Source organism: Panthera pardus, unplaced genomic scaffold, assembly GCF_024362965.1.
Source record: "Panthera pardus isolate Hobbes unplaced genomic scaffold, ASM2436296v1 HiC_scaffold_1, whole genome shotgun sequence".
Classification (NCBI taxonomy): Eukaryota; Metazoa; Chordata; class Mammalia; order Carnivora; family Felidae; genus Panthera; species Panthera pardus.
Window position 1 is genome coordinate 54821284 of NW_026526654.1, and position 26994 is coordinate 54848277.

At 35.4% G+C, this 26994-nt stretch overlaps 1 protein-coding gene across 6 annotated transcripts in view; it reads right to left on the bottom strand.

Moving 5' to 3' along the window:
- Positions 1-26994, bottom strand: part of TDRD3 (tudor domain containing 3) — a 160360-nt gene that overhangs the window by 69537 nt on the left and 63829 nt on the right. For all 6 annotated transcript variants that reach the window (XM_019415595.2, XM_019415596.2, XM_019415591.2 and 3 more), the window contains 4 exons: positions 13919-14079; positions 9337-9478; positions 3002-3073; positions 267-416 (listed from right to left, as the gene is read on the bottom strand). In XM_019415595.2, coding sequence (XP_019271140.2) covers positions 267-416; positions 3002-3073; positions 9337-9478; positions 13919-14079 — 525 coding nt within the window. The remainder of the gene's footprint in view (positions 1-266; positions 417-3001; positions 3074-9336; positions 9479-13918; positions 14080-26994) is intronic.

A 26994-nucleotide genomic window follows, 5' to 3' on the forward strand; every position in this document is an offset into this window, starting at 1 on the left:
AAGTGTTGTGTTTCGCTGTTACTCTATTAAGAAGAAAAGGAAAAGGGAGGAAAGAAGAGTGGTTTGCTAGCAAGAACTTGTGAGCAAAATGTGTGAGCTTAAGGCTCCATAAAGGCCCAGGGCATTTCTACTGTTGAAATATGCAAGAAGAATGTCGAAAGTTTGTTGAATTAGTTACCTTATATGGAAAGACAATAATGATTCTGAGCGACTTAAACAGAACATAATGATAAAGAATAAGAGTTTATAAAGATCTAGTTTCTTACTTCTTTGCTCTTTGCAACTTCTGCAATAGCAGCAGTCCTTTGTTTTTCAAATTCATCATTGTCATTTGTAGGTTTGACAGGCATTGTGACTTGTAATGTCTTTCTTCGGTCAAGTTCTCTACTATCCACTTGGACATGAGATGTGCACTTCTGGTAATAATAGAGAAAAACAAAACACTTCAGTAGTTCCAAAAGAGATCCAAGTTTTTCATAAGAAAGTAACACCTCAAAAGAAAGGTTTATGTTGCTTTAACAATTGAGAGCTCATAAAAGTTTACTTCTTTCCCATAGATTTAAAAATAAAGGTAGAAAATTGATTAAAGTCACTTGTAAATAAATGTAACTGGTAAATAAAATTGTAAAGCTACATAATGGCCATCTAAAATAGGGCACATATTTAAAACACACATTGAACCAAGAGATTTATGTAGCATTTTAGAATAATAACTTGAAATAATTTTAAACTTAACACAGTCTATACTACTGTACAAGAAGAGACAAGTTCAGTTTTTTATTAAGAGTTTGATTTCCATATTATGACACAATATGCATATGATGGTTAAGTAGTATAGTATGGTTATTTTAAATATAAAGAGCTGTCTCTGAACTTACAAACTAAAAACTAAAAACATAACTGCTCTCTCAATCAGGCTACAAAGTTTTTGATTTAAAAAAAAAATTTTTTTTTAATGTTTATTTTTGAGAGAGAGAGAGAGAGAGAGAGAGAGACAGAGAGAGAGAGAGAGAGAGAGAGAGAGAGAGACAGAATGAGAGTGGGGGAGGGGTAGAGAGAGAGAGGGAGACACAGAATCCGAAGCAGGCTCCAGGCTCTGAGCTGTCAGCACAGAGCCTGATGCGGGGCTCGAACTCACGAACCGCGAGATCATGACCTGAGCCGAAGTTGGACACTTAACCAACTGAGCCACCCAACTGCCCCCAAAGTTTTTGATTTTTAATTTCTTAGGATAATTTTAAAAAGCCAACACTGCTTAAAAATAAGCCCTGAATTCTGTTCTCCCTTCCAATCCTAGCAGTAAAAATCCTATAAAATGAGCCTTTACTCAACTCACTAATAAAAAAAGAAAAACATACACTCACACAAATGTGTTGTACAAATACAGGTTTTCAGCAATATTAATATATCCTGTTGCTATTGGCACACATCCAGCATTATCTATCTTTAACCCATGTACAAGACTAAAATAAACTGAACAAGAATATTTTAGAATGGACTTGATAAGAAATATTAGTGAAACTATACCTTTTAATATATTCCTAATTTAAAAAACCATAAGGGGTACCTGGGTGGTTCAGTTGGTTAAGCGTCTGACTCTTGATTTCAGCTCAGGTCATGATCTCATGATTCGTAGGATTGAGCCCCACATGGGCCTCTGAGCTGATAGTGTGGAGCCTGCTTGTGATTCTCTCCCTCCCTCTCTGCCTCTTCCCTGCGCTCTCTCTCAAAATTACGTTTCTCTGAGTAATTCATAAAAGAAATATTATCACTAAAATGTTTAAGAGGAAAGCAAATTCTTGCAAACATGTATTTGTATTATTAAAATATAAATCATTCGACTGTTTACACTCTGTTTGCATTCTGAAGGTTTTTGTGACATTGGTGGGAGAAAGAATATCAGCAACATGGATCAGATCACAGGGCATCATGCCTCCTCTCATCTTGACTGTGCCTTGCTCCAAAGCACAGTAGAGTCAACACATTTTTAAATTATTTTCAAAATAGCCATGATGAGAGAATGACTTTAATTCAATTTTGAATTGACCTTACAAAAATGTGTTTGCAAAGGATGCCAGTCAACGGATTCCACCCATTTATCTGGGTGGAATGAAGCAAATGAAGAGCAAACTCAAGGCAGATTACCAACAGCTAAATGTTGGTGCCATCATGAAGCAAAGAGCAAGCTGCCACAGGGATTAATCTCAGACTCATCAGGGATAAAACAGGAAAAGGCTGCAGGAGACTGTTGTGAATAACAGTGGAATGCTGAGTAAAATCAGGAAGGCCCAAGATTCCAGGCAGCTAAGGAGTTACCTCACTGTAACATTTTGCAGAGGGTGGGTTGAAAAATAGTGAGGAGGAAACTTTTAGGTTCTGTAAGAGAAGGATCAGGGCTGCTGTGGTTAAAAAGAAAAATATCAAATGGAAATAAAACTAAGTTCTTGATTGAGACAGGTAATTTGGATCAAGGCCGAAGATTAGAATCCAGGAAAGAACAACTGGGACAGAAACCCCACTAAAGTGCAGTGATGCCCTTCCCTGTCTCTGGGTTCGCACCTTTATGTCTCATCTCTCTGTTGACATTTTCATTTTTTCCTCTCTCTCTTTTGTGTCTACCGAAAAAAGTGGGAAATTACAGCATACATCTGCCTTACTTTTGAATTTCTCTCTCATTCTCTCAAAAAAACAAAAAATAACAACAAGAACAAAAAAACAAAGCCTCTACCACCAGGCTATCTTAATTAGTTATAAGTTGCTGTTCAAGTATGCCTCTTAACTGCTTCAATCTTTCGGTTAACAGCTCTTGAGAAAAGAATCTACACCAACAATTTAGTTAAAGAAAAAAACCACAATTATTAAATTTCTGTATTTAATAGATTTCCACATAACTCCATGACCTCTAAATGAATAGTTCCACACAAAACTAAACACAGCTTGAATACAAATGAAAAACACTTTTTTGCTGATTAAATTCATCTGCCAACATGGAAGTCATTACCTGTCCAAAAGGCACAAAAGGAGGTGGTCCACCTTCAGTTCCAATATTACTTCTATTGTGTTTTGACAAGCTCTGTGAGAAAAGTGAGTCATAAGACAGAAATTATACCATTTACAATGTGCCAGGAATCCACTTATGTTAGTAGATTCTTATATAGAATAGGAAAAAAAAAAAAAAGCCTTGTATAAATAATTTTAAACTACATAAAAACATTTTGTGTAATTAGGCAATAATTAGGTAAAGGTTCTCTCCTCATCTCCCATACTAAACTACACATTCACATAGAATTTTCAGAAGTACTTACCAACCTGCTCCCATAAAAAGAAAACACAGTAAAAAAATACCCTCTTCGACAAGGAGTTAATTCAAGACAACAAACAATGGTAACAAAAGTTTTAAAAGTGCACTAAAACTATAATCCGACAGACAAATATTACCTGAAAATTATCTTCAAAATAAATTTTTATACATAAAATCTACTAGCAAATATTTGAGATACTGCAATGTAATAAAAATATATATATTTGGGCTTCTTCCCCAGTTCTTGGAACAGAGCTCCTAAAACTTTTGGAATTTCCTGAGTGATTGGGGTCAGAGGAGCATCTTCTGTTATTCATAATAAGCTTCTTTGAGGATACCTGAGTTTATGCTAATGAGGTGACTATTGATGGGCCCCTAAATAGCTCCAGGATGGGGGCAGGCTGCCAGAGGCACCGATAATATGATTGGAAGGTTGGAGAATGAGTTAGTCGCCAATGTTCAGTGGTTTAGTCAATCATGCCTATATAATGAGCCTCCGTGAAACCCCCTATACAACAGGGTTCTGAGAGCTTCCAGTTTGGTGAACACATCCATGTGCTGGAAGGGTAGAACACACCAAATTCCACAGGGACGGAGGCTCCTGTGTTCAGGACTCTTCTAGATCTTGTAGCTTCATTTGGGTGTTCATTTGCGTCTTTTACAATATCCTAAATTTATAGTAAACCTGTTAATAGTAAGTAAAGTGTTTCCCTGATTTTTGTGAGCCATTATAGCAAATTATCAAACCCAAGAAGGAGGTCACAGGAACCACCAATTTGTACCCACAACGTACTGACATGTGGGTAACCCAGGGACCCGCTATTTGCAACTGGCATCTGAAGTGGGGAAGTAGTCTTGTGAGACTGAGTCCTTGAGAGGCAGGGTCTGAACAAGACTATTCAGCTGATTAAGCAAAGAATAATATAAACTTTATAGGACTGTCATATTTCTTTACAAGCTGTACATAAGATGTTAACCTACTTTTTAAAAACCAGCAGCGAATTCAATTATCTAGGGGTCTTTCCTCAGATAGGAAAGACCTATCTTGAATAATCAAGACATTCAAGCATCAATCATTTCAATTTATACTGTAACTTCCTTTAAAAACTCACACAAACTGCTAATAATGCCATCTGTCAATACAGATTATATAATTTAAAACATATTACACGGTTGATACTTCTCATCCTCATGAATGTACAGAAGTCAGACTTCACCTCCCTTTACAAACAAGCAGGAATCTGGACAACTTGTAAGAAAAAACTGTTTTAAGACATAGGACAATAAGTAGTGCAGGACTATAGTCCCTGAAAGAAAGAGAAATAAACAAAATCGAACCAGATGAGCTCTGCATTTCTGCTCAGAGGCATGATTCAGTCAGCGCAGAGAGCCAACCTGAGAGAATCAACTTCAGGCAGGCTGAAGCAACTGGAAGTGCTGGGGCAGAGTTTTGTAAAAGAGGGACATGTGGAGAAAAGAGGCTCCAGAAACCAGCATATGAATTCCCTAAAGTCATTGCTGAGAACTAGACTGAGCAAAAAACCACTGTAGATTGTAAGCTTCCCTTTACAATAGCATCAAAAAGAATAAAACACTTGGGAGATAAACTTAAGAGACTTGTACACTGAAAACTATAAAAGACTGCTAAAAGAAATTAAAGATGATATCAATAAATGCAAAGATATCCCATGGTCAAGGATTGAAAGAATTAATATTATTAAGAGATCAATATTATTAAGATTCAATACAATTCCTATCAAAATCAAAAGAAATTTTTTGCAGATACAGAAAAAGTCATCCTACAATTCATATGGAATCTCAAGGGACCCTGAATACCATAACTATCCTGAAAAGTCCTCATGTTTCTCAGTTATACAACTTACTACAACTTACTATAATCGAAACAGAGTGGTACTGGCATGAAGACAGACATAGGGAACAAAAGAATAAAGAACCCAGAAATAAACCCTTGCTTGCATATGTGGTCAAATCATTTTTGAAGAGTGTGGGCAAGACCGTTCATTGGGGAAAGAGAGAAATAGTGCTGGGAAAACTGGATATCCATAGGCAAAACAATGAAGTTGGACCCTTAACTTGTATCATATACAAACATTAATTTAAAATGGATCAAATATCTAAATTTAAACCCATAAAACTCTTAGAAAAAAAGACAGAAGCAAAGTTTCAGGACACTGGATTTGGTAATGATTTCTTGGATATGACATCAAAAGCACAAGCAACAAAAGAAAAAAAACATGAAATCAAACTTCATCAAAATTAAAACCTTTTGTGCATCAAAGGATACTATCAACAGAGTAAAAGGACAACCCACAGAATGTGAAATAATATTTGTATTTCATACATCTCAAAGAACTGATACCCAGAAAATATCAAGAATAGGACAAAAGCTAAACAAACCAGTTAAAAAATGGACAAAGGACATAAACATTTCTCCAAAGAAGACATACAAATGGCCTGTGGAAGGCACTAAATATCACTAAGCATAGCGAAATGCAAATCAAAGCCACAATGAGATTCCACTTCACACCTATTAGAATGGTTATTATAAAAAATGAAATACCAAGGATTGGCGAGGATGTGGAGAAATTAGATCCCTTGTGCATTGCTGGCGGGAATATAAAATGGTGCAATTACTGTAGAAAACAATATGGCAGTTACTCAAAAAATTAAACATAGAATTACCTGCCATATGACTCAGCAATTCTACTCTAGTTGTATGTCCAAAAGAGCTGAAAGCAGAAACCTGAACAGATATTTGTCCAACCTTGTTCATAACAGAACTGTTCACAATTAGCCAAAAGGTAGGAACAACCCTAATGTCCACCAATCGATGAATGAGGAAAACACTGAAATGCTGTATGTGTGTGTGCGTGTATATGGAATATACAATGGAATAGTACTCAGCCTAAAAAAGTCCAGCAATTCTGACACATGCTACAACATGGATGAACCCTGAAGACATTATGCTAAGTAAAATACACCAGACACTAAAGGACAAATATCATAGGATTTCACTTATATGAAGTACCTAGAGTAGTTGAATTCATAGAGACAGAAAGTAGAATGGCGATTACCAGAGACTGGAGGTGGGTATAGGGGGATGGGAAGTTGTTTTATGGGTACAGAGTTTAAGTTTGGGAAGATAAAAATTCTAGAGATGGATGATGTAATGGTTGTTTAACAATATAAAGGTACTTAATGCCACTGAATTTTACATTTAAAATGGTTAAAATGGTAAATTTTATGTTATGTATACATTACTAAACACACACACACACAAAGAAAAAACAAACAAACCCAGATCTGTCATGGCAACAGGCTGGGGGGCACTAAAATGTTACAGAAACTACATTACTTTGCAAATTACATCTGGCACAGAACTCTCTAGAACTGGTCTTTGCCAAATGTACAAAACATTTTGAGGTTTGAGTTTTTCTTCTTCTCTTCACCTGTCTATTACAATTTGTTATAGCTACAAAACATGCACATAGTTTAAATACTGCCCATGTCCTCTTAACCCATTTATTTTACAAAATGGTTAGGGCCCTTTTTGAAAATTAACTTTATGGTCTATGGTTTCTATGCGTACATCTGATTTCTATGTGTACCACCTGCCAGATGCTTCAGTAATTAAACTCTCCATGGTTTCTACATGGCTATGGTTACCAAATTAAAACAGCAGCAACAACTATAAATCAAGAGAACTATAATCATTGCAAGATGTTTTAAACACTTTTTAATATAAATTTTTATTGCCCCCTAAAAAGAAATATTAACACAGTTTTCAGGAAACAAAGTGTAAACATAATATAATAAAATATTACAAAGATAACTATCAAACTACTAATAATCGTTGTGTGTGTGTGGGGGGGTGTGTTTTAGGAGTGAGGAAGTTTCTAGGCATGTTTAATTGATTTTACAGTTAGTGAAGTAGTTTTGGCTGGCATTAGGAAAATAATGTAAGATGTTGGTCTGACTTAATGGCATCTTACCACACTCTAAAAAATGTCTAATAATAAAAATATAATTTATCAACTTGTGAAAGGAAAGAGTTACATGAAATGGGTGGGATTTCTCTGGGAAATTCAAGGTTCATAATCTTGGCTATTTATGTAAAACTATCAAGCCACTTCTGCTTTTGTAACATTTTAATTAAACAATGCAGGTAGGGAACATTATCTTATACTACATAGTACAGCAGACCTAAAGGTAGCACATCAGTATTGTAAGTAATTAGTACTAAGGAATAAAATATGTGCCTAAATTTCTTTATCTATTTACCTCCCAAACAGAGGCACTTTCAAAGCAAGAAAATAGAAAAGAATAATGTATCATAAAATAGGAAAATCTTCAAATGTTACTAGGTTCCTTGGCTCATTCCAGGTAACAGGCAAGATTTGGGGCAACACAAGAACATCAATTTTAGATCAAAGAGTAATTAGATTTATGTGCTTTATAATTCATTCATTCCACAATCGTTTGTTATAATGTTTTTGCATGTACACATCCTGAGCTTCTGTGTTAGAGGAGGCTCAGATCTGTCACCTATTAGATCTGTAATCATAAAATAAATTATTTAACAGTTCTTTAAGTCCATTTCCCGATCTATATGAACATAATACTCCCTTATAAGACTGTTAGGAGGATTACATGGTTTCCTGATGCAAGGGTCCAGCACAGTATCTACAGACTGTTCAACAAATATTCATGGAATTAAACAAAGGCACAAACAATTCTTACCTCAAGAAGCTTATAATCTATTAAAGGAGATAAGTAAACATAATTCTAGTGCTAGGTAAAAAGTAATATACTTAACACAAATAAAATGTTCTAAGAATTCAATAAAGGACCAACTACTTCATTTGGCAAAGAAGCAAGCATTTGATCTGGGTCTAAAAGCATGGGACAATTTGGCCATTCAGGGATCAGGAGAAAGAGAACAAGATGAATGATATAAATGTGGAAAAAGATTTTACCCCCGAAAGTATAACTAAGGAAAGCATAGAGAAGCAAAGAAAGAGTAAGTGGTTCCATTTGGTTAGAACAAAATCCATGTAAAATAATACAAGAAGTTAAAAAGGTAAACTGGAACTAGGGCTAGACTATAAATAGCCTTGAATACCAAATTAAGACATTTGAAATAAAAGCAGGGTATGACATGTTCTGAGTGATACTGAAGGAAAATAGTCTTGCAGAAGTAAATAAAATAAATTAGAAGATGGAGGAAGGGTATGTGGAGATACCATTGAAAAGGCTACTGCAGTAGTCCAGGTGTGAGATGCAAAAGACATAAACTAAAATAATCAAGTTGTGAATATTTTAAAAATTAAGAAATAAACTGAAAATAAAAAGACAAACTATTGCAAAAGCGATGGAACTGGAGAGCAAAGGGAAGGATAGGAGATCTGTCAGCAGTGGATCAACAGAATTGGTTGCTGGAAGCAAACTAGAGACACAACCCTTAGATAACCTATGACTAGAAGGATGAAGATATCGTTAACATAAATGGGAAAGAAGATATCGTTAACACAAATGGGAAAAACACCAACTAATGTGCCTAGGAAAACAAATACAGTAAGAATCTCTCCGTTATTGCGACACTTTATACAAACAACTTGCTTTCAGTTGTACATACGCGTGTTTGTAGCTGAGACAAATAGACATATGTTATATTCATATATATTCACAAATATTTGGTTTTTGCAGAATTACACACAAATACATTACACATAGTTTATAACAGGTATCTTGGGAATTTTGAAAAATTGTCAGTAAAGAATTACTTTTAAAAATATGTAATAAAATGTAGCAAATACTGAAAAATGACATCTTCTGAAGACAAACTATGCTAATCAAAGGTAGTTTTCTGTAAAGATCACTGTTTTCCGTTCTATTCAACTCTGACACAAAAGACTAATTTTACTTTTTACTGTGGGAAGATCTTAAAACCCAGAATACATTAAAAAGAGTAGAGTTTTTTAAAGTTCTAGCCATTTTTCTTAGTTTACACTTACTCTCTGTAACTCCCACTTCTCAATAAGGTGTTCTACTTCACCGCCAAGAACTGTTGTGTTTGAGTCATTCAAGAGCAGGAATCCATTTTTTATATCCACGATGCCTGAGAGCTTCACTTTAGTTCCAGGTGGTGTGTTCAGGCTAAATCAAGGAAAAAAGAAAGAGTTAAAATACATTGGCGCTCCTTCCCCAAACTGGAATTCAGTCCTGAACCTGGTCAAGTTCTTCAAAACACACTCATAGAGAAACTTTTTTTCAGGAGACTGGCTACATAGTCTCAAGCACTTAGGATGAATCAGAAAACCAGACTGAAATGGCTTAACATTGTTCACATTTTTTAAAGTTCAGGATATTCACCATGTGCTGATAGATGCAACAGCAAAATCAGTGAAAGTGTTGATATCATTGGTCTGTTTTGAAGAAAGATGGTTGTTAGAACAGCTATTAACAAGAAGGAATACAATATGTCTGTTTTTAAAGCCTCAAAGATCCTATACAGAGTGAGATATTATCTGATAAAAATTATTCTGAGGATCCCAAGCTCTGTCACTCTGTCATCCCACGTAACTTACAGAACAAAGAGTCATGAATAGCCTTGCCTAACCTAACCCTTAAGTAGAGAGTTCTGTGGTAGTAAGTATAGTAAACTAAAGACAATATTTATCAGCACAACTGAATACAGTGACACTAAGTGAAGACGTTTTTCCCAACTTCAGGTAAACGACAGATCCAGATTTTCATAATTCTGTATCATCATTTAGGGATTAAAAACAAAGTTCTAAGTACAGGGTACTGTACTCTTTAAAGAAACTACTATAATTACTGAATTATATCATTTACATAAAACTTATTTTTCAGGGTGCCTGGGTGGCTCAGTCGGTTAAGCGTCTGACTTTGGCTCAGGTCATGATCTCACAGTTCACCGGGCTCTGTGCTGACAGCTCAGGGCCTGGAGCCTGCTTTGGATTCTGTGTCTCCCTCTCTTTCTATGCACCTTCCCTGCTCATGCTCTGTCTCTTTCTCTCTCTCTCTCTCTCTCAAAAATAAACATTAAAAAAAAAACCAAAAAACACTTATTTTCAAAACCATTTTTAGCCAATAATTTGTTACAAATTGGTAAAATTAGAAAATGTAATGAAAATGTAGAAACATAAATTAGCAGAAAAAAAACTACATAAGAACTTAAAAAACAACTGGATGCAAATTACAGGGACATTTAAGTTGTGGTACAATAATTTAAAACTAAAAGCTAATTTTAAAACAAATGATAAACTAATTTTTGTATAAAATGACTACCTTTCTTAAACTTTCCTTAATAGGTTAAGAGGGAAAAACTGTCAAATTATTTGAAGATGGACTTACAATTTCATTAGGATAAATGATAAAAAGTCCCATTCACCACATTAAATGATAGCTCTAGTCCCAAAAAGGATAAATAGGTGCTAAAATTTTAATATAATTTTTACTACATCACCTTTAAGGCCCTAAGTAACTCTTATTCAGAGAGTACATTTCGGTTTAATTACTATTTTTATTGGCACCCCAAAGTGCTTTTACTCTCTTTTCAATGCAATTTTTAAAAAAGCAAAACAAGATAAAAAACAAAAACAGTGAGAAGCATGTGTTTAAAAGTACAAGCCATTCAGGAGGTAGGATAAAAAAATTGGAAAAAAAAAAAAAAAAAAAAAGCAAAAAAAAAGCACCCCAGAGAAATGCAATGTCCACTGGAGGAACCCAGTCGGTACCAGATCCCAGTGTATCTTCTCTAGTGAGTTATTCTCTTTTTGAGATAACCACTAACCACACTTACTCTGAAAAATGTCTTCAAATGTTCACACGTAAGAACAGTTCTGAAGACTGTTGCTTTTACAGCCACAAAAGTAGACATACTACTTTAATGATGGGTCAATGAGCAAGTGGTAGTATTTATTTTCAATTGTCAAACTGCAATAAATTCAACAAAAGACAGAGGGCAACATAAGGGACCCTTCTCTCTGGATAATCTTGTGTTTTCATTTACCTCAGAGAAATACACAGCAGTAAAATCAGAGAAGGAGCCATTACATGGCAAGTCTTCCTGAGTCATCTGTGAACTCCCTTGTAGGGAGTTTGACTGAATTTGTCAAAAGAAGAGAGGCTGTCTTTCTCCAGAGAAACAGGAACCCCCCTACTCTTCAAAATGACAACACAATCACAAAATCAATAAAACCCAATTTATATATGAAAATCAATATTTCAGACAAACATAGATCTCCTAAGGAAGGAACTTCCTTTACCAGAGGCAGATACAGATTGAAGGGGGGAAAAAAGAAGAGAAATTAATGAGCATGGCATAGAAGGCCTCCACCTACCACATTTCTGCCTACATACTACCATCTCAAATCACGTAAGCTCTTCCAAATGGAACTTTTCACTCATTTGTTTTCAGGACACCATGTCTCTACATGTGCCATTCCTCCTCTCACCTGTCTCAAAACACCTATTCATATTTTAAATCTCATTTCTGGCTCCCCCAAGTAGAGTTAAATTTCTAGACTCCTACCTTTCAGTTGATATATACTTATTATAACTTGCCTGCCTATGTGCCTACCTCTTTAGCAGAGGAGCTACTGGAGGCAAAATCTAAACTTTTTTTTTTTTTTTTTTTACCTTTGTACCTCCACTCATTTAGGAGAGGAGTATGGTCTAGGAGTTTACATTAAGTGAAAAAGCTCACAAGACCCAGAACAGCAAACATGAGCATATAAAATGACATAGTAAATGCCCAATGAAAACTGCCACCTCATAAAATTGCTCAAATTGAACTAATGGGGACACTGAAGATAAAGTCCTTCTCAGTGCTTTTATCCATTCCAACAAGTATGACTCTAAAAGCCTTTCATAGAAACATGAGCAGAACAGTGAAACTGGACTCCCAACTCACAACCCTCACAAAAATTAACTTGAAATGCACCAAAGACTTAAACATGAAACCTGCTACCATAAAGCTCCTAGAAGAAAACGCAGGGGAGAAGCTTATCAGTAATGGTGTTGGCAATGATTTTTTTGGAGAGGACACCCAAAGCACAAAAGCAAAAGCAAAAAGCAACAAATGGGTTTGATAACTCAAAAGCTTCTACACAGCAAAAAAACAACAAAATGAAAAGACAACATACAGAATCAGAGATAATTTTTGCTAACTATATATTGGATGAGGGGTTAATATCCAAAATATATGAAGAACTCTGTCAACATAATAAAAAACAATCTGTTTAAAAAATGAGAACAGACATTTTTCCAAAGAAGACATCAAAATGACCAACAGTCATGTAAAACATGCTCAACATTACTATTCGTCAGGGAAATGCCAATCAAAACCACAAAGAGGTATCACCTCACACCTCTTAAAATGGTTATCATCAAGAACACAAAAGACAACAGATATTAGTGAGGATGTGGTGAAAAGCAAACTTTTATACATTGTTGGTAGAAATGTAAATTGGTCCAACCACTATGGAAAACAATATGGAGATTCCTCAAAAATTAAATTAGATCTACCATACAATCCAGCCATCCCACCTTTGGGTATACACCCGAAGGGAATGAAAACAGGATTTCGACCACAAATATGTACTCCCATGTCTATTGCAACATTATTCACAATCTGGAAACTAAAATGAATGGATAATAAAGATGTGGTACATATACACAATAAATATTATTCAGCATGAGAAAGGAGAATATTCTGCTATTTGCAACAACATGAGTGGACCTTGGACATATTATGCTAAGCAAGATAATTCAGACAGAGAAAGACTGTGTATCATTTACATGTAGAACCCAAATAAGTTATACCTGTAAGAGAATAAAATAGTGGCCACCAGGGAATGGCAGAGAGGGATAAGATTAATGGTATTTAAGGGCACAAACTTGTAATGAGTAGTATATGAGCCACAGAAATCTGATATACAGTATAATGAACACAGACAATAGTATTATACTATAATTATGTATTGTAATAAATTCTGTTATGTTAGTAATCATAATATATAAGTGTATCAAAGTAACATGCTGTACAATTAAACTTACACAATGTTATACATCAACGTTATTCAAATAAAAATAAAAACTTCTCATAAAAATAGCCAAAAGAGGGATTTGGAAAATTGTTCCTTATGAAGTTACTTCTCCTCTCAGATAGTGGAGTGGCACATCTCTCTAGCTTCAATCATTTCTTAAGAAAGTTCATTCATCTATAAAACTAGGGTGATGGACACAGCTGTCAAAGAAGCAGCAGTAATACATTCAAAGAAATTCTGTTCGTTCTTAGAGATTTTTGAATGACCTAAAATTTACTGAAAAAAACTCTCCATACAAAACAACTTAATTTGTTTTTATAATTAACATTTAAGGAAGGAGGAAGTAAATCCATTCCTATTTTCCTATACAGATAAAGCAGAAATACAAACACTCGTTAATATCTTCTGAAAAATTGTAACATGAACTTAAGAGTTCATTTCTTCTTTCCAAAATGTGTAAAACAAAATCCATTTTGAATAGCTCCTTCAAACACTGTGAGAAATATACAAAATAAAGTTTCACCTTATTTTGGACATAAAACTAAATTCAACAGCAGTGCAACTTATATGACCATCAGTCATCTGCAAACGCAGCATTCTTGGTGCAGCCTGAGATTCCTCGTTGTCCTTTGGTGCAGAAACATTGCGAATTTTTTGAATTTGCAAAACACATGGACCTTCAAGCTGTCAAAACACAAAGGAATAAATATCACTTTCTAGCTATGGCTTTATTTTTCATTTATTGTGTTTCTCTTTTCCTTTATCATTTATAATAATTTCAATTAAATAAGGTCAAAAGTGAAATTATATTACATACATCAGAGTTTGGGGGAGACCCTTCAGAAGGGTCTCCTGAATTCACTAATTCTGAATTCATTTTTGGAAAGTAATGAGAAAACTTTAGGAAAACAAAGTTGTGTTTCTGGATTAAAGGTGTTTAGTGTTAATAGGTATTCTTAGTGTTATGTGCTCTAAATTATTCACATACACCTCCCCCATCTCCTCCCATGTACATTAAGGGACAATCTGAAATTAAAGCACTTGGTAATTTTTTAAGGGACAACGACTTTACAGCACCAGTTGGAAGGAATGTTTACTGTTTAAAAACATCAAGTTTAAAGTATACCCTCTTCTGGCATTAATGAAGAATACAAAATTCCAAAATTTAAACCATATAAAGTTCAAGAAGTGTAGACTATACCTGACTTATTTTTGCATTGCCTTTTAAAGTATATTTAAATCTAATGCCTGGCCACATTTCAAACACAAAAATAAAATTGATGGACTAACTGCTATTGAAAATTTTATATAATAAAATACTTATGAAATAATTGGGAAATGATGGTAAAATCTGCTTACATGCCAGAAAAATAACTTTACCATAAAGTGTTATTTTCCACATTATAAAATATTATACCTTCAAGCAGTATCATACCTACAAATGGGGAAAAAAAGGCTACTTTTTTGTTACATAGTCTTTTAAGTAAAATCTTTCTGTGCACATTAATTTAATTTATATTTTCTGCAAAGAAAATGTGAAATGATTGACATTTACACTTAATTTCTCAAGTAAGCATGTCCCAAGTTAACAAATTTCTGCTTCATATTTACCAGTATTTTGCCTACAGAGGAATAATTTTGATATAAATTTAGTCCTAAAGAATATAATTAGAGACAAGAGACTAAAATTTCATCCAATTTTCAGTTATAAAAAATTCCAAGTTAAAACAAGTCCAAAACCCTTAACAAGTACAGATAAGCTGCTAATTCAGGATGAACTTTTTCTTCTGCTTTGTTAATGCCATTAAAATAAGGACATTTAAATTAAGCCATAGGCAGATTATTGTTATTATAACGTTCATCATTCTCTTTATTTTACTACTCTCAGTATTTTTTGCTTAGACATTGACATATATGTAGCTTGTGCTGTCCAATATGGTCCACCAACCACATGCAGCTATTTAAATTTATATTTAAATTAATGAAAATTAAAATAAATTTAAAATTAATTCTTGAGTCACATTAGCTATATTTCAAATGTTCTGCACATGGACAACACAGATATAAAGTATCCATATCACTACAAAAAGTTCTGTTGGACGATCAGAGATGATCTAGATTTAGGTGTTCCAAAGTGAGACTTATGCATCCAAGGGAGAGCATATCCGTTGAACTGTGAGAGTAAAACATTTGCTTCTATATAATTCTTAGTAAGAAAGAAATGGAACTTTCCTAGTATTTGTTATCCAGCCTGACAAGGGCACCCTGACTCGGTCCATAGGACATACAGATCACAATGCATCTTTATGGAACTGGGCAGTTCTACATCCCATGAGGGTTGAGAGAACACCTTTGCTTATTTTGTTTGTTTTCAATGTGTTGTAATAAATTGCCTCTTATTTGTATGCAGTTAAATGGATATATAGCTTATATTGCTCACTTTTAACCTCTAATACAAAACAGACAAGTAGCTTTAAGATTCTACCAAAGAAACAAAAATTGAAGATTATGCCAATGACACAAAAATTGGGTGGGAAAATGACCATTTTGTTGATCTCATACATCCTAGCTGACCATGGGAACAAAAAGCTGGGGAATAATCGGAAGTAACACGTGTCCCCAACTCCTAATATTTCCTAGCAAGCAACAAGCTTACTTATTTGTAAAAAAAAATTTTATGTTTGTTTATTTTTGAGAGAGAGAGAGACAGAACATCAGTGGGAAGGGCAGTGAGAGCCGGAGACACAGAATCAGAAGTGAGCCTCAGGCTCTGAACTGTCAGCAAAGAGCCCGACACCCAGCTCGAACGCATGAGCCATGAGATTACGACCTGACCCCAAGTTGGACGCTTAACCGACTGAGCCACCCAGGCGCCCCAAGTTTACTTATTTAATTACTCCAATTCCTGGCCTCTCTGGCCCTTTCAGTGGATTGAATAGTGGCCCCTCCAAAACATAAATCTACCAGAACTTGTAAATGTAACCTTATTTGGGAAAAAGGCCTTTGCAAGCATAACTGAGGTCAGGATCTAAAGATGAGACCATCCAGGGGTGCCTGGGTGTCTCAGTCGGTTAAGTGTCCGACTTCGGCTCAGGTCATGATGTCACGGTTCGTGAGTTCGAGCCCCATGTCAGGCTCTGCGCTGACAGCTCAGAACCTGGAACCTGCTTCGGATTGTGTGTCTCCCTCTCTCTCTGCCCCTCCCCCACTCGTGCTCTTTCTCTCTCAAAAATAAACATTAAAAAAAAAAAAATTTAAAGGTCAGACCATCCAGAATTAGGATGGGCTAGAAATCCAGTGATGAGTGTCCTTACAAGATAAGAGGAAATAAACACACAGTATAAATACACACAGTATAAATACACACAGAAAGATACGTGGTGTAAAGGCCATGTGGAGATGGAAGGAAAAATTGGAGGTTCACATCTATAAGGCAAGGAATGCCAAAGACTGCCCACAGCTACCAGTAGCTAGGAGAGAGGCGTGAAACAGATTTTCCCTTGGAGCTTCCAAAGGGACCAAAGTTGCTGACACTCTGATTTTAGACTTCTGGCCAACAGAACCATGAGAGAATACATGTCTGTGTTTCAGGTCACCAGGTTTGTGGTAATTTTTATAGGAACCTTAGAAAACTAATACACCCCTTATAGAATGACTGACTTATCTGACGGGGAAGAAGATACTGTATATACTGGGCTCATCGTCAACTTTCTTTTTCTTGGGATCTAGTTAGGAGTCCTGAGGTGGGAGGTATTTACTCAGCATCTTCACTGGATTGGCACTATCATAAAGGAGTATTTAAGTCCTCCTGGTTTGTGGTTCAGTTAATAGGCCCGTTCGGGTCTTCCACTAAAACCACAACTTTCGAAGTAATTTTTATCAATTATAAAGTTGATATTTTGACCCACATCTCTCACTCTTTACTTCTCGACTGATTCAAAAGCTAAGTGGAAAAGGAGGTACTATTTATCAGACTCCTCTTAGAATCTCCTAAATTACACAGTCTTGTGATAATCACTTCTCAATATGAATCATCAAGCCTTAATATCAGTGATTACGTAATTCAGAAAGATTCTATAAGGAAGCCAGCAGGTAAAGATTCTTTTTCATTATTATGTTCACAATATTCAGTTTACTATACTCAGTAGCAGATAAAATACAGAAGTATGGGATCTAAATAAAACACAAATAGGAGAATAAAATGCTATATATAGTTCCTAACTTTAAACCCTGAAACTGAAATCATCTAAAGGCATCCACAAAACTGAATGAGATTTAGCCTCAGAATCTGTGTCCAACTAGTGTCAAGGGCAACTCTAAAGTGAAAAAAGAAAAAAAAAACATACAAATTTCAAATGAAAGCAATAAAAAACAAAGATTAATCTTTGCCCAAGATTCCTTTAATGTCCGGTTTTCTCTTTTGCCTAAGTAATAAGGAACAAGTAAAAGAAATGACTGTGAAAAGTTTAAATAGGTAAGAAGAATTCATCATTGTCTCTCTAGGTAAAGATTTCTAATCATAATAAATGATATCAAGTATCTGCCAGAAATATTATCTGAGGCCCCCCAAAATTCACCCAGGCTTCATTCCTTTCTCTTTAAAGATGGACACCTCTGTAATCTGAACTCCTAACCAGTCATTTAAACTGATACGGAATACCAGATTTAAATGACTCCATCAGTTTACTTATCATAGTCAATAGCACTCTTGTTTATCAGTCTCTCTAAAGGCTGGATGACATGGAACGAGTTATCTAAGTCTGATCACACCTGGAAAAACTGCTGAAACTGTAATTTTTTAGGACTCTAGAAACCATTTAAGTTTGGACAGTTTATTTTACTTACTGTGAAATATCTGGTAGCCATTTCTTTGTATAATCATATCAATTTCCTTGAGAAATAAATTTGCTCCATCAAAACCTAACAATGTTAGCATCGCATTATTGCAAAGTGAGTTAAAATTAACAGAATAAAGACAGTTCCATCCTCCAGAGTCCTTTTAAGTACTTAAAATCATAATTCATTTCATTTTTTATCACTACTTCCAAAGTTTCAATAAGATTTTCTAGGGGTCATTTTTTTCCCCCTTCACTTTTATCTAGAGAAGTTTTTGGCTAGACTACTCACATCTCTACCTTAGGGTCCAAGCAACTGGGCAAATGATCCCAGAAAGCTGCCTTGAAAGAAGAAATAGTGGTTCTGCTTTACCTTCTTTAAAAGCCTGAAGGACAGGCTTTAAATAGCATTTACGATGCTCTCTTTCTTAACCTACTTCTTTGCCTTAAAATCATTAATATCTTAATACCATTTCAACAAATTTTATTTTAATAAACACAAGGGTAGGGCAGGAAAAGAGCACAGGGGATAAAAGTATGATTTATCACACTCTGTACCATTATAAGGATAATATCAGACTCAAGAAACTAGAGTGAAAGACAACTTTTTATAATGTTAGAAATTTTAGAACATTCCTCACACCATCCATTCAGGCATGTACGGTAAGTCTCAATTTGGAGGGCATTTTCCTCCAGAGAATATCTATGTTTGCTTCTGGTAGTAATGACATTGCAGCTGAGAGAGCCTCAACTCCAGGCTAGTGAAAACGTAGCAAAATTAACCTTAGCCAAAACCTCAACTCACTGTAAATTAGTAGTACCCCCACTAGCTCCACATGTCCCTTCTAGAAGAAAGCACTGCTGACTCAGGCGCCCAGGGTTCCCATATAAAAAGATCAAGAAACATGAAGTCACAAGAAAATATCAAGAGACTCACAAAGAAACAAGCCACAAAGCATGAGAATCATAAAAAAATAATAATAATAAAGAAACAAATTTAAGTTTCTAAGGCCTGGAGAATTTGGAATTAATCAAAAACAGACTATAAAATAATAAGCCTGTCTAGAAAATTTACACAGAATAACATATTTTAAAATCACAAGATTAGAAAAAAATTGATAATTTCAAGAGTCACAAATGATGCAGATTAATGGTATCTCCCATATACTACTGAAGTTAAGATAAATCTGGCACAACCATTCTGAAAAATTATTTGGCATAATCTTATAAAGTCAAACATTTGCTTAGCTCTAGCACATAATAATTCAATCCCTGGTTATGTGTCCCAAAGAAACTCACATACATGCATCAGGAAAAATATATAAATTTGTTCCTAGAAGTAGTTCATCTATTATCAAAAGAAGAAGAAAAGCACCTAAATATCCATCAATAGAAGAATGAATAAGTAAACTGAGGTATATTTACACAGTTTATGTTACACAGAAGAGAAAACAAATGAATAATAGCCATGTGCAACACGGACACCTATTAGAAATACAACACTGAATGATGAAAGCAGACAATATGTTATCATTTTATAAAGCCTAAAAACAAAACCACAAATTGTTTAGGAATATTTTTAAAAGTCACGTAAAACTGAACTCCATTTCTTGGTGTGGGAGGGAGGAAGCACCAGGCACATAAAGGAGGCAGGGTGGCACTTTAATGTTCTAGCTCCTACATCAGGCTGAGGCTTCACAGGTACTCACATCATTATTAAGCTTTAAAACATATATGTTTGTACATATCAAATATTACCTTAAAATAGTTAAATAATGTACATGATATTCTGAAATTAAGACACTGTGTAGTCCACAGAAATGTCAGGAGAATGAAAGAACTAGGTCTGCCGCCTACCCAGCGGAAAAAACCACTCACAGTCAAACCACAGAACTGGTCTGGGGGCAGGGGTGTGTCAGTAAAAGAGTTCTGGGACGGGTGGGGGGGAGATGAGAAGCCTTAGTGATGGTGGCATTTGCCAGTGACTGATTTCAAGTACCAACTAGATGTCAATGAACTCTAAACTGGGAAGACAAGCTGATAATCGGCGTTTAGGAGCTGTTAAGGAGCTGGACCCTGCACATTGCAAGCATCACCCTACATGCCTCGTCCCTTCAGTCTCACCCGCCCTGGACGCTTACCTCAGCACTTCTGCCGCTGTTACCCCAGAGACTCAGCCTTGCTGTAGCTTCTCCCGGCAGAGAGCATTTGCCACAGTTCCCGAGTAGTTGTGTGATTAATTAGCCCAAGACCAGAGCAGCTCACCTGACGAGTAGAGCTGAGGTATGTATGCATAGCATAGTTGCAAGGGAGGCTGGGGAAAAACTATTTCCAATTTTCTTCTTCTCCACCACCAAGACTCTAAAGATGGGAAATTCCTCCCCCCCCAACACAGGAAAAGAACTCAGGTTCTAGGAATCATAAACATCCACTACACTTATCTTACCAGTCAAGATTTTGTCAAGCTCTATTTTTTACAGTTTGTACAATAAAATAGGTTTTTAATTGTTCAAAAATTTCCAAATAGAAATAATACTGAATATACAGAAATAATACTGAATAATACTGAATATACATATGTATATACATGTATATATACATATATATATACATATACATGTGTGTTTGTGTGTATACACCCTACCCTAAGATTTTAAATATGTCCCCAAATGAGGATCTTCTCACTATTACCTCATTGAAAATCACATCTAAGACCTAATAGTCTAGCAAGAAAAGCAACCTCTCTGCCTCACCAAGCTGAGACAGCTGCCTCTTCATCACGGGTACTTCTGACCTAGCATGTGTTTCACTACATTAACACTGAGGTTTCTTCATCTCTCATTAGGCTGTTTGCTCCAACAAGGCATGGGCTGTCCTGTTAATCTCTGCATCCCTTGAACTTATTAGCACAAACACAATATTCAAAACTCCTTGATAAATAAAGTATTTCCTTGTGTTTTTACAATAATTTACCTCCAGATCTATAAAGTATGTTAGGATCACTGTGTATCTTAAATGAGAAAACTGAGAGCAGAGGGTAATGTACTCTGCCAGAGGTCACTCAGCTAGTAAGAGGCAGAATTAGAATTCAAATGTGGATCTGTCTTACACCAAAGTCTGTCATCTTTCTGTTACATGTTCCAAAACTACAACATTTGTTACATAGAGAAGCATATATAGGTATAAAGGCCAACGGAAATGTTAATGCTTAAAAATGAATTCTGCTCAAAAGGAGTCAAGAAAATTAGGAGATACGTGGCATCTGAGTGAGGATTTGAAGAATAAACAGCAGTTTGGCTGGCCGGTGAGGGGAAGACATTGTGTTTACATGGCAATATGAAGGTGCTGTAGCAACAAAAGACACATTTTAAGAAAGTTCCAGTTACTGCATCTCTGCAGTAAAAAATCTTTTCTGTTTTCAGTGTTCTTCTGAAGACTACATAGATATTGGATGTAAATTACTTAACATAGTATCTGGGACAGAGTAGATTTTCAGTAAAGAGGAGAAGGTGGAGAAAAAGAAGAGTTTGCTGAAAATCAGGGTTCTCCTAGATAGGAAAGGAGCTCACACACACACACACAAAAAACCCAAAAAACAAGAGGAAAACAAGTCAAAAGCACTAGGGATGATGAAAATAAAAATAGCTTTGCGAAGGTAGTCCCTCATCCTTATCTCAAAATTTTCAAGTGATATTCACATACAGCAAGAGTGTAAATGTAAGAAATAATAATAATGAGCAAAAAAAAAAACCCCTTTCTGAATCATAAATATGGTGATATTTACTAGAAGATCTAAAAGTTTCTACCTCTTAGAAATTTTAAAAACAGGATATTATAAAAGCCTGTTAAGTGAGAAATAGACATAATCTTGAATAGGTTTTCCCAAACTTGAGATCCCCTGCAAAAAGCATCAATTTATACATCAAAGTACAGCACAGAACATGATTTCCCTTACATTCAGAGCAATTACAGCAAATGAAACATGAGGAAAACATTGCAGGACTCCCAGTCCAAAGTAACCCTTCTACTAGTGTATCATTTCCCTATTTCCACACGTCTATCCTTCACCTGGTTAGCTTTTTGTTCTCTGGGAGAATTAGGAAAAAAAAAAAGTAAAGTGAACAGAGTACGTGGCTAATATATATTGTTTTATGCAGTTGTTTTTAAACTCCAAAGTTCTATTAATAATTGCCAATGAGCACTTGTATTTATTTATTTTATTTATTTACTATGCTTTATTGCATAGTAAAATCAATGTTTCAGAGTAATCCACTGTTCTGAAAAAAAAAACGTGTATGCTTAATTTTAATAACTCATTAGAAGGAACACTGACAAACTGTATTATTAGCACAGAATAAATTAACATACATAAAACATGATACAATTTTATTTAAATTAAAACTTAAAAACTTTTTTCAATTATTTTTCTTTTTAAAAACATCTAATTTTCTAGGCTACTGGTAAGAGTGCATTCACTTTGAATTTTAAGGCAGTGAAGCCATCTTGTGGTTGATGTTGGTATTGCTGAAGCTTTGAGACAGTCCATCCATTTGTAAAATCAGGTCTTTACCCACAGTTTCATGTTTAAAAAGGCATGTACAACCAGTCGTTTCTAAAACTTAGAAGAAAAAAATAAACGCAGACCTGAAAGCCTTTCCTTTTTAGGGTTCCACAATAATGCATAATGTCATCACATAGCTGGACTGGTAACAAAGCATTTTTACATTAACCTATATTTTATAATTCTATTTATATACTTTGGTTCAGAGGTGTAAACTATGAAAATGACTACTGTAAAACATTAAGCTTAAAAAATATTAAAAATACGAAACAGTTTTGTAGAAAGAATGGTTTTGCTTTTTCTTTTTTTTTAACTTTGTTCCATGATTTTTTAGACTATAACACTAGGTTCAAGACTTTATTTTTTTATTTATTTATTTTTTTAATATATGAAATTTATTGTCAAATTGGTTTCCATACAACACACAGTGCTCATCCCAAAAGGTGCCCTCCTCAATACCCATCACCCACCCTCCCCTCCCTCCTACCCCCCCATCAACCCTCAGTTTGTTCTCAGTTTTTAACAGTCTCTTATGCTTTGGCTCTCTCCCACTCTAACCTTTTTTTTTTTTTTTCCTTCCCCTCCCCCATGGGCTTCTGTTACGTTTCTCAGGATCCACATAAGAGTGAAACCATATGGTATCTGTCTTTCTCTGTATGGCTTATTTCACTTAGCATCACACTCTCCAGTTCCATCCACGTTGCTACAAAGGGCCATATTTCGTTCTTTCTCATTGCCATGTAGTACTCCATTGTGTATATAAACCACAATTTCTTTATCCATTCATCAGTTGATGCACATTTAGGCTCTTTCCATAATTTGGCTATTGTTGAGAGTGCTGCTATAAACATTGGGGTACAAGTGCCCCTATGCATCAGTACTCCTGTATCCCTTGGATAAATTCCTAGCAGTGCTATTGCTGGGTCATAGGGTAGGTCTATTTTTAATTTTCTGAGGAACCTCCACACTGCTTTCCAGAGCGGCTGCACCAATTTGCATTCCCACCAACAGTGCAAGAGGGTTCCTGTTTCTCCACATCCTCTCCAGCATCTATAGTCTCCTGATTTCTTCATTTTGGCCACTCTGACTGGCGTGAGCTGATATCTGAGTATGGTTTTGATTTGTATTTCCCTGATAAGGAGCGACGTTGAACATCTTTTCATGTGCCTGTTGGCCATCCGGATGTCTTCTTTAGAGAAGTGTCTATTCATGTTTTCTGCCCATTTCTTCACTGGGTTATTTGATTTTCAGATGTGGAGTTTGGTGAGCTCTTTATAGATTTTGGATACTAGCCCTTTGTCCAATATGTCATTTGCAAATATCTTTTCCCATTCCGTTGGTTGCCTTTTAGTTTTGTTGGTTGTTTCCTTTGCTGTGCAGAAGCTTTTTATCTTCATAAGGTCCCAGTAATTCACTTTTGCTTTTAATTCCCTTGCCTTTGGGGATGTGTCGAGTAAGAGATTGCTACGGCTGAGGTCAGAGAGGTCTTTTCCTGCTTTCTCCTCTAAGGTTTTGATGGTTTCCTGTCTCACATTCAGGTCCTTTATCCATTTTGAGTTTATTTTTGTGAATGGTGTGAGAAAGTGGTCTAGTTTCAACCTTCTGCATGTTGCTGTCCAGTTCTCCCAGCACCATTTGTTAAAGAGACTGTCTTTTTTCCACTGGATGTTCTTTCCTGCTTTGTCAAAGATGAGTTGGCCATACATTTGTGGGTCTAGTTCTGGGGTTTCTATTCTATTCCATTGGTCTATGTGTCTGTTATTGTGCCAATACCATGCTGTCTTGATGATGACAGCTTTGTAGTAGAGGCTAAAGTCTGGGATTGTGATGCCTCCTGCTTTGGTCTTCTTCTTCAAAATTACTTTGGCTATTCGGGGCCTTTTGTGGTTCCATATGAATTTTAGGATTGCTTGTTCTAGTTTTGAGAAGAATGCTGGTGCAATTTTGATTGGGATTGCATTGAATGTGTAGATAGCTTTGGGTAGTATTGACATTTTGACAATATTTATTCTTCCAATCCATGAGCAGGGAATGTCTTTCCATTTCTTTAAATCTTCTTCAATTACCTTCATAAGCTTTCTATAGTTTTCAGCATACAGATCTTTTACATCTTTGGTTAGATTTATTCCTAGGTATTTTATGCTTCTTGGTGCAATTGTGAATGGGATCAGTTTCTTTATTTGTCTTTCTGTTGCTTCATTGTTAGTGTATAAGAATGCAACTGATGGTTCAAGACTTTATATCTGAGAAATGCAAAGCCTACCATGAACCACTCAGTAAAGAAGTTGCAAAAGGTGGTTTCTCCACCACAGTTCCCTCTACTCTCACAATCTTTATGGCCTAAAGCTCAAACATGAACTGTTTATGGGAAGTTAAGCATATGCTTATAACTATGCAAATAGATGATCTATTTGGATGATCACTGGACAACCCAGCTCTTGTATTCATTCATTCCTTTTTTAATATAAAAGATGACTAAAAAATAGTATTATAACAAAATCCAACATGTCCAAAAAACAGATTATTTATTCAAATACTCTGTTTACTAAATATTGCCTACATCTTATGCACAGATTAAGACAATTTACAAATACTCTGCTTACTAACTATTGCCTATCTTATGCACAGATTAAAATAATTTATTTTGAATCTTTTTAAAATTTATTTTAAACATGAACTATGACAGACATAATTTAGTGACTGGAGCCATATCTTTATAAGGATTCAGTCATCATTAACATGGTAAAATGCTGGTTAATAAAGCATTTCAATAAAGGCACAAATAAAGTAGTTTATACTGAGTTAGTACTATCTTAGAAAAAAGCACAAATAATTCATGTCAAAAAAATATTCCTTAAACATTTACTTAGCCTAAAAATAGTTACATATTTATACAACATATGGAGTTTTGAACAAAAGGCAAATAAAATGAGCAATTCCCTGTGGGTCAACTTCTAAAATTTCTATTAAAATTATTTTTCAAAACACTTTGACATATTAATACAGGTACTATGAAGAGAGATATTTTTAGTGCTAAAAATAGGTAATTAAAGGAAAAAAATATAACCAAAGGACAGAAAGGGATATCCAACACAATTCCTGTTTCATGTGTAAAGGGTTTATTTTAAATCTTCTCATTTTATGCATAACCTAAAGTCACATTAGTATTAAGAATATTTTAAAAGATAAAATTTGGTACAGAAAATTCTACATTTAAAGATTTTAAGGTGTTTTTCATTGTTGTTAGCTGCATTCAAAAGAAATCCTAAAGAGATCACTGGGCAAAAACTCTTTGAAGCAAGGATGCTCTGAGAAGGTAGAATAAGCAGACACAGGCCTCGTCAGCAACATCCCCACAAGCTTACAGCAGAGATGGGCTCTCAGAATCCCTGAAGACACATCAAGAACATGGAAAACAATAACCTAGAAAGCTTTGAAATGTTCTTAAATAAACTAATGTAAGGTATGCACAGACTGCTTTCATGTTAGTTACTTTACTGGTAAAGAACTGTTACACTCATCAGACCTACCTAAGATTGCTGCCTAATCTGGGGTTCTATAATCCAGAAGCTTGCTAAATATGCTTCCCAGACCAGCAGAATCGATATCCTATGGAAACTTGTCCAAAATACAAATTCTCATTGAACTATCCCAGTTCAACGGAATCAGAAAGTGTGGGGGGAGGGGGAAGGGGGGGGTTGGCAATCTATGTTTTATGCAGGCCTCACCGTGATTCTGGTGTACACTGAAGTCTGAGAACTACTACAACCAAAAAGAAGAGATGTACAGAAACCAGAGAGAACTCTGAGAACAATGAAGTTCAATGAAAAGTTTGCGACAGAATAACAGAGGAATCAAGATAAACTAGCTTTAGCAAAAATAAACCTGTGGCAATGACATTTACAAGTCCTCTATATGAAGAATTACTCCCAAGAGAAGGTAAGCAGATGTTCTCCATTTCCAAGGGAAGATAAAGAAGACATGAACTTTAAGTTGTAGCATAAGAACTTTAGATCAAAATATAATTAAAGTCTGCTGACACAGAGTGTTGTTAAACATTAAAATGAATTGCTGAGGGGCGCCTGGGTGGCGCAGTCGGTTAAGCGTCCGACTTCAGCCAGGTCACGATCTTGCGGTCCGTGAGTCCGTGAGTTCGAGCCCCGCGTCAGGCTCTGGGCTGATGGCTCGGAGCCTGGAGCCTGT